At 47.3% G+C, this 13,966-nt stretch overlaps 1 protein-coding gene across 16 annotated transcripts in view; it reads left to right on the top strand.

The window, feature by feature from the left end:
• Mroh1 (maestro heat like repeat family member 1) overlaps positions 1 to 13,966 on the top strand; it is a 91,279-nt gene that overhangs the window by 46,415 nt on the left and 30,898 nt on the right. For all 16 annotated transcript variants that reach the window (XR_007107647.1, XR_007107648.1, XR_007107649.1 and 13 more), the window contains 2 exons: positions 4,685 to 4,758; positions 7,314 to 7,436. Coding sequence is in view for 13 of the 16 variants with exons in the window: in XM_047543921.1 (XP_047399877.1) it covers positions 4,685 to 4,758; positions 7,314 to 7,436 (197 nt within the window). In the remaining 3 variants the exon portion in view is untranslated. The remainder of the gene's footprint in view (positions 1 to 4,684; positions 4,759 to 7,313; positions 7,437 to 13,966) is intronic.

Genomic DNA, 13,966 nt, shown 5'->3' with positions numbered 1-13,966 from the left:
TGAACATTATTGTGACTGTATCTCTGTAGTGTTAAGTCCTTTGGGTATAGGCCAAGGAGTGGGATAGCTGGGTCAAATGGTGATTCCATTCCAAGTTTTCTAAGGAATCTCCACACTTCTTTCCAGAGTGGCTGCACTAATTTGCAGCCCCACCAGCAATGTGTGAGTGTACCTTTTTCCCCACATCCTCGCCAACACCTGTTGTTGCTTGTATTCTTGATAATCGCCATTCTAATTGGGGTGAGATGGAATCTTAGTGTAGTTTTGATTTGCATTTCTCTTATTACTAGAGATGATGAACATTTTTTCATATGTTTATTGATTGCTTGTAGATCTTCTTCTGTGAAGCATGTGTTCATATCCCTAGCCCATTTGCTGATTGGGTTATTTGTATTCTTGGTGTAGAGTTTTTTGAGTTCTTTATAGATTCTGGAGATTAGTGCTCTATCTGAAGTATGATTGGCAAAGATTTTCTCCCACTCTGTAGGCTCTCTCTTCGCATTGCTGATAGTTTCCTTAGAAAGTGCCTCCTTTTGTGGCAGTGTCAGGAAGCAGAGGGGGAGAAGGGACCACTGAGAAGAGTCACCCGTCCAGGACATGCCCCCAGCGATCTGCTGTTCTCCAGCCACTTCCACTTGCCTGCAGTCACCAGCCCCTTGATCCATTCAAACCAGGTGGACTGGCTGGGCTGCAGCTCCCTGTCCCATCGCTCCACCTCTGAACAGTGTAGTAGCTGGAGGGCATACCAAACCATAGCACGTCCACTTTTATACAAGTGTATCTGTGCAAGACCGGACCAGGAGACAGCTCACGGCATGCTCCTCTGCACCCCAGTGCTCCTCAGAGAATGTCAGCACATACAGATTTCCATCTGTCCCCATTGGGCAGCGCCTTCCCATATGTAGGTCTCCTAAATGGCCAGCTGTCCCTACTTTTTTCTGCCCTTGTAACTTTGAGGCTTTCGAGGCTGATGGAATCACTATGTCCTGTAACTCCTTTTTGTATGTTTGTTTGTTTGGTACTGGAGATTGAATCCAGGGGTACTTAGCCACTGAGCCACATCCACAACTCTTTTTCTGTTTTATTTAGAGACAGGGTCTTGCTGACTTGCTTAGGGCCTTGCTAAGTTGCTAAGGCTGGCTTTGAACTCGTGATCCTCCTGCCTCAGCCTCCTGAGCCGCTGGGATGACAGGCCTGGCAACTCCTCTCTTCTCACCTGGTCATACACAGCGCTAACACTGGAGTCACTGATGCTTCCCCTGCAGGGTGACTGAGCACGAGGACTCTGAATGTGTGTTCTCCCACTGTTCCTGGCCTCCCAGCTGCGCGGTCTCTGTGATAGCTGAGTGATAGTCATGGCATCCTGTCCCTTCCTCCCACCCTCCTCTGGTTTCATTCTGCAGGGACTGTGTATGTGCTGCCTGGCTTGTCTGCTCCTTCTGGCTGTCTGGGGCTGATTCCGCAGGAGGGCCTGTGAGCACCAGGCTCCTTGCATTCTTGCTTGTCCTTCACTGCTTGTCTGTGCTTTTTATGTTTGATGGACAGTTTTGCTGCTTGTAGAATTCTTGACTCATGTTTCACTGAGTCTCTTTAATATGTTACTCCTTTCTCTTTTGGCACGAAGTTGCCAGATTTGGCAGAAACAAACAGGATGCCCCAATATTGCATGAGATGTTTTGCATTAAAATGTTATTTGTTGTTCATCTGAAATTCAAATGAAGTGGGAGTCCCGGGTTTTATTTGGCAACCCTGTTCAGCCCAAAGTGCCGCCACCCAAGTCTGATGATAGTCTGATTTTCTCTCCTGTTATATTTGCTTTTGTTTTCAGATACCCAAAGGATTTTTTCTTTTTCTTTAAAGTCCAGTAATTTCACCAGAACCTCCTGGTGTTGGTCACTTCAGTGACCATGTGCTGCAGTAGAGCAGAGTCTCTGCTCTTCGCTGTGACCTCTCTGCTGCCTGGGTCCCCTGCTGTCCTGAAGCCACAGCGCCTACCTGTCCTCAGTTGCATCAGGCATCCTGATGCAGGGGCACCTCCCTTCCACTACCCTTCACAGGTCTTGGCTTCAGTGTGCTCTTCAGGACGGCACCTGTGCCGACTGCCTTCTCCAGGCACACTGCCCTGCTGTGAGTCTGTCTCTGGCTCCCCATTCCTTCCCTTGTGGAGGTCCTGGGTACCTCCAGGAGCTTTTCTCTCTCTTCCCTGAGGACCTGAGCCACAGAGGGCAGGGCCACATGTGCCTTGCTTGGTGTCAGGAGCTCAGCACTCTGTACAGAACTTGGCAGGTAGTTGGTAGGAAAGAGGAAGATCCCAGACTATGTGTTGAAGGCCGTTCGGATGGATAGATGGACGTGGCTTTGTGGTTTTTTTTTTTTGTTGTTGTTGTTGTTGTTTTAACCTTTTTTTACACTTTAAAAAAATATATTTTTTAGATGTTGATGGACCTTTATTTTATTCATTTATTTTTATGTAGTGCTGAGAATCGAACCCAGTGCCTCACATACGCTAGGCAAGAGCTCTACCGCTGTGCCACAGCCCAGCCCCTGGCTTTGTTTCTTGTGTGCACTTTCATGGTCATTTTGAACCTTGGGAATAGAGATCCATAGGGACCTTGGCCCAGCACCAGCCAGCAGTCTACATTTCCCGCTGAGACCTGCCTTCCCCAGGCCCCTGTGCTCCTGTGTCCTGTTCTGGGAGCACTTACTCAATCCTTAGGTCTTCTTCTATTATTTGTATTTTTAAATTTTTGAATCTTGAGTTGGGTGATAAGACTCAAGTTGGAGAGCCCCAGAACAGGTGTGAGGTTTGGGAGATGGTGCTGGAGCTGACCTTGTGCACCCTCCCCACGGGCTCCTGGGACCGCCTGGCTGCCTAGCCTGCCCCCGTGTGAACTGCTGTGTGGCCTGCTTGCTCCTGCCTGTTTCTGAACTTAGAGGAACAGCCGCACTGGCCCTTTGTGCTGTGCTCTGTTACCTGCTGGGTATCACGGTGCCGTCTGCGTTGCTGTGGTGGGCGTGGTGTTCGTGGTCCCTGGTCTCCACAGGCAGGCCTCACACTGTCTGGTGGTGCCGGGCAGTCACCAGGGCTTCCAGGCTCCCCCCGTGGCTGCTGCTTGTGCTGCCCACACCCAGCGCTCTGCTCCGCGTCCATCCCTGGTTGCCCCGTCTCCTGCAGTGCTGTTGTGCTGGGGTTGAGTCCTGTCTGCCTGTGTCCTTTTCCCTGCTGCCTGGCGATGGTCTTTCTGGTCCTCTGATCCTGTGCGTGCTGTCTCCATTGGCAGAGTCTGGACTGCCTGCAGTGTGGCCCTGGGCCACTTTGCTTCCGTCTTTTCCCGTGTCCTCTATGCTTCTCAACTTGAGGTCGTGAAGAGCCTTCCACTGCATCTCCTGAGGCTTATGCGGTTTTTCATGGCTAAACTTGGAGCCTGTGTTCGAAGCTCCTGTGGTGCCATGTCTTTTCCTGTTGCTTGACTGTTGCCACCTGGACCCTCACCAGGCCCTCACCAGGGGCATGGTGGGGACGGGTCTAGGTGCCAGGTAGCTCTCTGGGCAGAGCTGGGTTCGTGGGGCCTCGTGGAGCTGAGGCGTGATGAGCCTCAGGCCCCGACTGAGTCCTAGGCCTCTGCTTCTGTCTTCTGCAACCATGGGAGTTTGAGTTTGGCCAGCTCTTCAGCTTCCCTGGCTTCAGATTTCTGATATGTGGATTTGGGATCAGGATGACACCTATCTCACTTTCAGCCTGTCTACTGAATTAAAGCATTATTATTTGCAGTGTGCCTCAAAGGTCACCTGCACTGCGTTTATTTTTATTAATCTCAACCTGATGGCCATTTTTTACCCTCTTTTAGATATCAGGAAAGGAAGGGTTAGATTGCTGGTTCTCAGCAAGAGGGAGTCCCCATACCAGCAGCATCAGGTCTCCTGGGAACACATGAGATGTGTACTGAGCTCCAGGGCCTGTGCCAGACCTCACCCTGTTTAACACACATGGGATTCCAGGGCCCCTGCAGTGGGAAGAGCACGTGTTCAACCTGGTTCAGGTCCTTCCTTCTTTCTTTTTTGTGGTACTGGGGATTGAACCCAGAGGTATTCTACCACTGAGCTTTATTTTATTTTGAGACAGTGCTTTGCTGATGTGCCAAGGCTGGCCTTAACTCTGTAATCTTCTTGTCAGTTTCTTAAAAAAAAAAGAAAAAAGAAAATGAAAAAATAATTTTTTTTTGATTTGGTGGTGCTGGGGCTTAAACCCAGGGCCTAATGCATATTGGATAAGTACTCTAACACCAAGTGACATGCCCTGCCCTTCTACATTTTTTTTTTTTTTTTTTTTTTAATTTTGAGATAAGGTCCTGCTAAGTTGTCCAGGTTGGCCTTGAACTTGTTCCTCCTACCTTATCCTCCCAAGTTGCTGGGATCACAGGTGTGTGCCACCATGCTGGGCTCTGGCCCAGTTTTTAACTACTGCCCTGAATTGCAAACCTTTTAGCTTTTTAATTGGGTAAAGATATTTGAGGAAAAAAATCATTTGTCCCCTGGAGAGCAGTGAACTTAGACCCTCTCCTCCCACATGGAAGCCAGCTGAGGCCAGACCCTAGAAGTGTAGTCTGGGCCCTGGGGTGGAGGTGAGTGGGATGACTGTTCTGGGCCTTGGTGGGGACTGAGCCCTCATGTTCATTTCTTGCAGCTGCTCAAATGGAAGTTAAGAAGCCCTTTATTCTCTCTTCCATGAGGCTTCCACTTCTGGACACCAACAATAAGGTAAACTGCGCAGCTCAGTCTGGGCTCCACCTTGAGCAACCACAAGGAGAGTGCCCTGTCCCACCAGGTACTGGGCCACCAGCACAGGGAGGCACACCTGTTTAGTGTGTGGCTAACAACTGCCTACATTATACTTTTACACAGTTAACCAGGCCGGATGCCAGGGACCGCTTCACTCCTGGTGCCAGCCACAAGTCCAGGGCTCTTCAGTACCACTCTCAGATTCAGCCATTCACTCGAGGGACTCAGAGAACTCAGCAAGCTGTTATATGTTTAGATAGTCTACTATAGGGAGAAGATGCAGGTTACAATCAGCCCAAGCAAGAAGCACATGGGACAGAGTCCAGGAGAGATCCAAACCCACACTCAGCTTCCACTTGTCCTCTTGTGAGGTGGTGACAACATTCATGGGCACTGCCAAGCAGAACCAGTCCTCAGCATCAGTGTCCTGGGCCTTTACTGGGGTGGGTCCTGTCTTGCAGACCTGCTTGCTGCCCACATGGCCATGCTCAACTTCCGGCCCCTCAGAATCACATTTTTAGACCATGTGGTATGGCCCATGGCCAAGGCCAAAGGGTATTCTTACTAGCAGCACATTCCAGGGCTTATAGATGATCTGCTAGAGCCAAGGGCAGAGACCAGACACCTCTTGGGCAGGGAAGATCCTCCACTGAACTCAGTCCAATCAGGAACTGCTCCCGTGGGCAGGGCCTGCTTGCTCAGGGGCAGCAAAGGACGTGAGCCCTCTGGGGTGGCTCTAGCCTTTCTGCTGGCCCTGGTCTGCTCTTTGAGATCTCCTTTGCATCTTGCTGCACTTCCCCTGGAGCTTCTAGCCTAGATCCCAAGGTACCCCTGTGGCAGGGTCATGCTCCACACTGCACAAGTCTTGTGTTCAGGTGTGTTCTCTGATGTCCCCCTCCCCGCAAGACCCTGCAGCAGTCACAGGGGCTCACACGGCACCCATAGTGCCAAGGGGCATGCTTGCAAGCTAGGCAGTCAGTTACTGATCAACCCATCCTGTTCCTAGAGACATGTATGTATGTATGAGCTGGGGGTGGTCTGCGGGGCCTCTGTGGGGTGATGATGTTCCATCTCTGAAGAGACTGTCTGAAGATGAGGGAGAAGTTTCCCAAGGGAGGCAAGATATGCAGAGGGCTTTGAGCGGGAGCAGAGGCCACTGTCTATGGGGACAGTGTGGCATTGGGACTGGAGGCATTGCTGGCTCTGGGAAGGAGGTGTCTTGTTTCAGCATGTTGGACTGGCCATGCCTTCAAGCCACTAGGAGTTGTTATTGGACGGGTTTGGACATGCAGCTGTGGACTCCCAGGAGTGTTCGGATGATGGCTGCAGATCTGGGGACCATTGCCAGGGCAGTGGTGTACTCCAGGAAACAGTGTACCCAGAGCAGCTAGCCCCGGAGCACTGAATCCCAAGGCTAGGCAAACCCTGGGCAGAGGGAAGGTGTGTGTGACTCCAGGAGGCTGCATCTAGTGCCTGGGAGGGCTGGTTGCCAGTGTGCAGGAGACTGAAGGGCAGGGCAGTTTGGGGCAGGCCCTTCAGCAGGCAGCTCTCATGAACTTGGGAAGGCTGAGGAATGAGACAAGTGAGACAAGGTGCCTGCTGAGGGGCTGGTGGGAGTTGGGGAGGTGTGGGGAAGAAGGAAGAGGCCCCAGTAGAGCTGTTGCGGACCTGAGAGAGCCTCTGCAGCCCAGAGGCCAGACAACACAGGGGCAGGCGTGGGCACAGCTGCAGGCAGCAGTGGAGGTGGAGGTGCGGGCACAGGTGCAGGTACAGGCGAAGACAGGAGCAGGAGCAGGCACCAGAAGAGGTACAGGTGACACAAGAACAGGAGCGGGCACAGGTAGAGGTTCAGGAGAAGACATAGGAGCAGGAGCGGGCACAGGTAGAGGTGCAGGAGAAGACATAGGAGCAGGAGCGGGCACAGGTAGAGGTGCAGGAGAGGACATAGGAGCAGGAGTGGGCACAGGTAGAGGTGCAGGAGAAGACATAGGAGCAGGAGCGGGCACAGGTAGAGGTGCAGGAGAAGACATAGGAGCAGGAGCGGGCAGAGGTATGGGTGCAGGTAAAGACGTAGGAGCAGGAGCAGGCACAGGTTAGAGGTGCAGGAGAAGACATAGGAGCAGGAGCAGGCACAGGTAGAGGTTCAGGAGAAGACATAGGAGCAGGAGCGGGCACAGGTAGAGGTGCAGGAGAAGACATAGGAGCAGGAGCAGGCACAGGTAGAGGTGCAGGAGAAGACATAGGAGCAGGAGCAGGCACAGGTATGGGTGCAGGTGAAGACATAGGAGCAGGAACGGGCACAGATAGAGGTACAGGAGAAGACATAGGAGCAGGATTGGGCATAGTAGAAGTATAAGCACAGGTGCAGGTATGTGTATAGGCACAGTTACAAGGTCAGGTGAAGGTGAGGTGTGGGTACAGGTATGTGTGCAGCACAGGTGTGGATGGGGGAAAGGGTGAGACTCCTGTCTCCTTGCTGGACTGGTTTGGCAGTATGTCTCTGTGGCCCCTTGCTGACCTTTGGTTCTGGGCAGGTGAAGCGGGCTGTGGTGCAGGTGATCAGCGCTATGGCTCATCATGGCTACCTGGAGCAGCCTGGAGGCGAGGTGATGATCGAGTACATCGTGCAGCAGTGTGCACTGCCCCCTGAGCAGGAGGTAAGAGACCATGCCTCACCCACCACCTCTAGGCCCAGCAGCAGCCAGGCTCCTTGACCTACAGTGCCCTGACCCCTGTCAGTGCTCGTAACCAGGGCTGTTGTCCCAGTAGCAGGTGGCCTATGTGGCCTGAGTCTGTACACTTAGGGTTCCCTGTGTTTCTGAGTTAGGGTCTTTGCACCTTGAGTCCATTGGCGGCTCCTGAAACTCAGAAGAGGCAGAAAGCAGGGACATGGTTCTCCTTGGGGCTTTTCTGTTTAAGAAGCTTTGGTAAAAGTAAAAGCTGATGGGGGAGCCCTGGGTTCATCCTGAGCACTGCAGTAAAGAAAACAGCTGCATGTAACCTGGGAAGTTTTAGTAAATTGGGTTTGTCCTTGAGGTCAGCTCAGAACAGATGTGGGCCTCCCTCTCACACTGGTAATGGTCAGTGCCTATGTTTACCTTGAAACATCTCACAGGAGAGTGGATCCAGTGGGAAGATGAATGCATAGGCCAAGGGGTGGAGTGTGTGCATCAGTTTGACTGCTTTTAACCTCAGCATCTTCACAGTGACTTTGAGGATCATTAGATATGACTGAAGAGGTCCAAGACCTCTGTTTTAGTTTAGTCCCCCACAGTTTGGAATTTGAAGATCTTTTAATGTTAGAAAACTGGAATCAACTCCCATAGTAGAAACTGTACTTTAAATTCCTTTCGATAGAGAAGACTCTGCTACAGTTCTGAATCTATGCTTCGACATTACACGTGAAAGGAAACAGACTTGAATATTTTTAATAGCATCACCCTGCCTCCATTCCTTGGAGCTGGGGCCACACTGGGCTTGTGGGGATATCAAGCTTTCTGCATGATAAAATATTTAAAAAACAAAACAAGATACAGTGCCCTGAGTCAAACGGATCTTGGGGTGCTGTCCAGATAGACTGCAGCAGGCTACAGTCCGTGGGGAAGGCAGTGCTGGTGAGTGAGCTGCAGGCCGGTTCTTAAGCCATTCAGGTGCAGGATGGGAACTCTGGGTCCTGCTAACACAGCACCAAATGCTGAGTGCAGCACTTAGATGCCCCTCCAAGGTGTTTGGAGAAATGTGAATTGAAGTTGGAATTATTCATTGTTGTTATTCTTTTGCTGTCTTGTCTGTCCTTTTTGTTTTTCCTTCCATTTTTCTTTGTCAGTTTCACTGAGGCATATTCACATACAGGAAAATGTACCCTTTTAAGCTTGCACACCACTTTTTGATAAGATGGCAGGCACATAAGTGCTATGTCAAGACCCAGGACATTGTGGCACCCCCAGGTTCCCTTGCTTCCTGGCAGCCAGCTGTCCCTCTGGTTTTGCTTTTCCAGAATGTCTAGGAGGACTTGTACCTAGCATAGCCTTGTATCAGGCATTTTTTTCTCTAAGTCCTGGGGCTTGAACTCAGGGCCTTGTGCACGCTAAGCAAGTGCTCTGCCACTGAGCCACACCCAGCGCTTCTGCGATGGACTTGGAGGTCAGCTGCAGTCCCTTTCCATTCCTGAGCAGCAATCCATTATGCCCTCGCACCACCCTTCACTCCTCCACTCACAGTCAAGTGTTCCAGGTCTGGCAGTCATGAATAGGCCCGCGCTGAGCGGTAGAGTGTGTTGTCCGAATTCTTCAGTGCATTGTTTGTACATAGTGGGATTTGTCGTTACATATTCTTACGTGTTCACGATGTAGCAGTTTCATTTGCCAACATCATTCCCCACTATTTTCCCCTCCCTCCGTTCCTCCCTCCTCTCTGTCCATTTCCTCTACTGATCTCCCTTCAGTTTTCATGAGATCCCCTCAACTTCCTTTTCCTTTTTTCTATCTTCCACATATGACAGAAAATACACAATGCTTGACCTTCAGAGTTCATCTTATTTTGCTTAACATAATGGTCTCAAGTGTTGTCCATTTTCCTACAAATGATACAATCTCATTCTTCTTCATGGCAGAATAAAACTCCATTGTGTATGTGTACCATATTTTCTTTATCATTCACCTGTTGATGGGCACCTAGGCTGGTTCCAGGGTCTGCCCATTTTGACTGTGCTGCTATGAACATGGTCTTGCATGTCCCACTGTAGTGAGATGACTCTTATGCTTCAGGGTAAGTATTCAGAGGTGGCATAACTGGGTGCCATGGTGGTTCCAGACCTGGTCTTTTGAGGAGCCTCCATACTGATTTCCAAGGTGATTATGATAATTTACAATCTCAACAACAGTCTCCCTTTTTTTCCACATCCTCTCCAGCACTTATTATTCTATATATGTATGTGTGTATATATTTATTTAGGGTACAGAGTTTTGAAGTCAGGGGCACCTGACCACTGAGCTGCATCCCCAGCCCTATTTTGTATTTAATTTAGAGACACGGTCTCACTGAGTTGCTTGGTTCTTCATTTTTTTGCTGAGGCTGACTTTGAACTCGTGATCCTCCTGTCGCAACCTCCCAAGCCACTGGGATTATAGGCTTGCGCTACTGTGCCTGGCTATTGTTTGTGTTCTTGATGACTTCCATTCTGACTGCAGTGAGCTGGAGTCTCAGTGTGGTTTTGATTTGCTTGTGCCCAGTTGCTAGAGGTGTTGAGCATTTTTCCTGTATTTGTTGGCCTTTTGTGTTTCTTCTTTTGAGAAGTGTCTCTTTCGTTCATTTCCCCACTCATTGCTTCGGTTGTTTTTCTCTTATGTGAGTTCTTTACATACTCTAGTCAGAAGAATAGCCCACCAAGATTTTCCTCCCGTTCTGTAGGTTCTCTCTTCGTGCTGTAGTTCCCTTGCTGTGCAAAAGCTTTTGAATTTGATGCCATCCATGTATTAGTTCTCGGTATTCTTTCAAGCGTTAGGTGGCTGCTTGAGGAAGTCTGAGCCTGCACCTACCCAGGTCTGTTGAGCCTACGTTCTCTTCTAGGAGGTGCATGGTTTTGGTCTGATTCCTAGGTCTTTGATCCACTTTGAGTTGACTTCTGTGCAGGGTGAGCACTGGGGATCCAGTCTCATTCTTCTGCATGTGGATGACCAGTTTCACAGCACCATTTGTTAAGAAGGTGTCTTTTCTCCAGTCTGTTTGGGCACATGTGGAGGGTCAGATGGTGGTATCTGGGTGGGTTCGCCTGTGTCTTCTACTGTGTTCCTTTGGTCTGTGTGTCTGCTTTTATGCCAGTACCCTGCTGTGCTGTTACTGTAGCTCTTTACTATAATTGGAAGTCAGATGTTTTGATGCCTCTAGCATGGCTCTTATTGCTCTGAATTGCTTTGGTTACTCTCTGTCTTTTATTCTTCCAAAGGAATTTTAGGACTTTTTTTATTTCTGTGGGGAATGTCATTGGTATTTTGATGGGATTGCACTGAATCTATGTTGCTTTTGGTAAGGTGGCCATTTTGACAAGGTTACTTCTGCTTATCTATGAACATGGGAGGTCTTTCCATCTTGTGTCTTCTTCAGTTTCTTTCTTCAGCATTCTATAACTCTGTAGAGGTCTTTTACCTCCTTGGTTAGATTTTCTTCTAGATTTTTGTTTTGTTTTGTTTTTTGACTTTTGTGAATGGGATTATTTTCCTGATCTCTTTCTTAGCAGATTCATTATTTATGTATAGGAAAAGTAGTGATTTTCATATATTGATTTTGTAACTTGCTCTTTTGCTAAACTTGTTTATAAACTCTAGCAGTCCTTTGGTGGAGGTTTTTGGATTGTCTAAGTTTAGGATCATATCTTCTACAAACACTGATAATTTCACTTCTTTCTTTTCTCTTTTTATCCCTTTTATTTTCTTCTCTTGCCTAATTGCTCTGGCTAGAATTTCTATGCTATATTGAATAAGAGTAATCAGAGTGCATACCCTTGTCATGTTCCAGATTTTAAAGGAAATTCCTTTCAGTTTTTCCCCTTCACTGTGAGGGTGACTTTGTGTTTGTCATACATAGCCTTTGTGATTTTGATGTAAATTCCTTCTATTCCCACTTTTTTCAGTGCTTTTTTTATCATGAATGGATGCTCGTTTTGAAGGCTTTCTCTGCATTTTGTTAGATAACTGTGATTTTTTGTCCTTAATTCTATTTATGTGGTGAATTGGATTTATTGATTGATTTGCATATGTTAGACCATTCTTTTTTTTTTTTTTTTTTGTACTAGGGCTTGTACTTAGGGGCACTTAACTTCTGAGCCACATCCCCAACCCTTTTTTGTATTGTATTTAGAGACAGGGTCTCACTGAGTTTCTCAGGGTCTCTCTAAGTTGGTGAGGCTGACTTTGAATTCACAATCTTCCTGCCTCAGTCTTCCCAGCTGCTGGGATTACAGGTGCACCATAGCACCCAGCTATTAGACCATTGTTGCAATCCTGGAATAAAACCAACTTGGTCATGATGTACAATCTTCTTAATATGTTGTTGAATACTAATTGCTAATATTTTTTTGCATTTATGTTTATCAGGAATATTGGTCTGTAGTTTTGCTTTTTCTTTTGACACTGGGGATTTAATCCAAGAGTGATTCACCACATCCCCAGCTTTATTTATTTATTTATTTATTTATTTTTGAGACAGGATCTCATTAAGTTACTTAGGTCCTTGCTAAATGATTGAAGCTGACCTTAAACCTGCAGTTCTTCTGTTTCAGCCTCCCTAGTCACTGGAATTGCAGGCATGACCTACTGTGCACAGCTGGTCTGTAGTTTTCTTTCCTTGATGTTTCCTCATGTGGTTTTGGTATGAGTGTGATGCTGGCTTCATAGAATGAATTTGAAAGTGTTCCTTCCTTCTGTATTTCGTGGAATGATTTGGGAAGCATTGGGGTCAGTTCTTCTGTAAAGGTCTGGTGGAACTCCACTGAGAACCCATCTGGTCTTGGACTTTTCTTTGTTGGGAGGTTTTTATTACTGCTTCTAGTTTATTGCTAGTTATTGGTCTGTTTAGCTTTTGTGTGTCCTCTTGATTCAACTTGACAGGTTGTATATGTCTATAAATGTATTCATTTCTTCTCATTTTTCAATGATTAGAGTATAAGTATTCAAGATACCCCTGATGATCTTCTGGATTTCTGATGTCTGGTGATTTCTCCTTCTTCATCTCTAACTTTATTAATTTTTGTCTTCTCTCTTTTTCATTTTTTTTTTTTGTGGTACTGGGGATTGAACCCAGGGCCTTGCACAAGCTCTCTACCAGCTGTGCTATATCCCCAGCCCTCTTCTCTCTTTTTCTTTGGTTATTTTGGCTAGGGGTCTATCAAACTTATTTATCTTTTCAAAGAACCAGCTGTTTGTTTCGTTGATTCTTTGCTGGTTGTTTATTTTGGATCTTTCTGGTTTTTTTATGTAGACACTCATGGCCATAAACTTTTGTCTTAGAACTGCTTTCTTAGTGTCCCAGAGGTTCTGGTATGTTGTATCACTATTCTCATTTGATTCTAAGTATTTTTAAAGTTCTCCACTGATATCTTCTTTCACCCATTCATCATTCAGAAGTGTATTATTCAATCTCCATGTGTTTATATAATTTCTGTAGTTTTTCATGTTGATGTCTAATTTTATTCCTTTATGATCTGATAAAATGCAAAGAATTATATTGGATTTTTGTTTGTTTGTTTAGCATTTGCTAAGAGTGACTTTGTGGCCTAAAATATATGGTCTGTTTTATTAAAGTTTCCATGAGCATCTGAGAAAAAAGTGAATTCAGCTTTTGTTGGATGTAATATTCTGTAGAAGGGATTGAACCCAGGGACAATTAACCACTGAGCCCTTTTTTTAAAAAATATTTTTTTAGATGCTGATGAACCTTTATTTTGTTTATTTTTGTGTGGTGCTGAGAATCGAACCCAGTGCCTCTCACAGGCTAGGCAAGCACTCTACCACTGAGCCACAACCCCAGCCCCTGAGCCCTTTTTAATATTTTATTTAGAGACAGGATCTTGGGGACTCACTAAGTTGCTGAGGTCAGCTTTGAACTTGTGATTCTCCTGCCTCAGCCTCCCAAGCTACTGGCATTACAGGCATATGCCACCACACCCAGCTTCTTCCTCTCTTAATTCTGGGCCTCTTTAGGACACAGCCTTCTCTTGCCAGAGTGTTCTGAGACATCAGGTTGTTGTGAAATAATCAGTATATTTCAAGGTGGGTTTTGTAGTAGGTCCCCTGCTACTTCTTTGGTGATGGTAAGTGTATTTTGACTCTATAAATATTGTGTCAGAGAATTCCATTTTTCCTATAGGTCTCCAAGGACTGGGGTCTCCTGTAGATCTGGCAATCGTCTTGCATACCTCAGGGTATGTGGGCCATCCCCTGTGTGTGTGTGATTCTCTTCTTCACTAACACTTTGTGTGTCTAAAAGAGTATTGGGAGTGACTTAAATGGAGACCCCTCATGGCCGTAGTGTCCACATCATTGTGTCAGTTCTGTTTTTACTCCAGGGGTGGATGTCCTGGGTGAGTGGGATGTGAGGGCCTGGTTGTTAGTTTGGAGATTTCATCTTTTCTATTCTTTTCCGCCCCCACCCCCCCACTAGGGATTGAACACTGAGCCACATCCCCAGCCCT

Source organism: Sciurus carolinensis, chromosome 1, assembly GCF_902686445.1.
Source record: "Sciurus carolinensis chromosome 1, mSciCar1.2, whole genome shotgun sequence".
Classification (NCBI taxonomy): Eukaryota; Metazoa; Chordata; class Mammalia; order Rodentia; family Sciuridae; genus Sciurus; species Sciurus carolinensis.
Note: the sequence above shows the minus strand (reverse complement) of the source record. Positions and strands in the feature narration are given on the sequence as shown.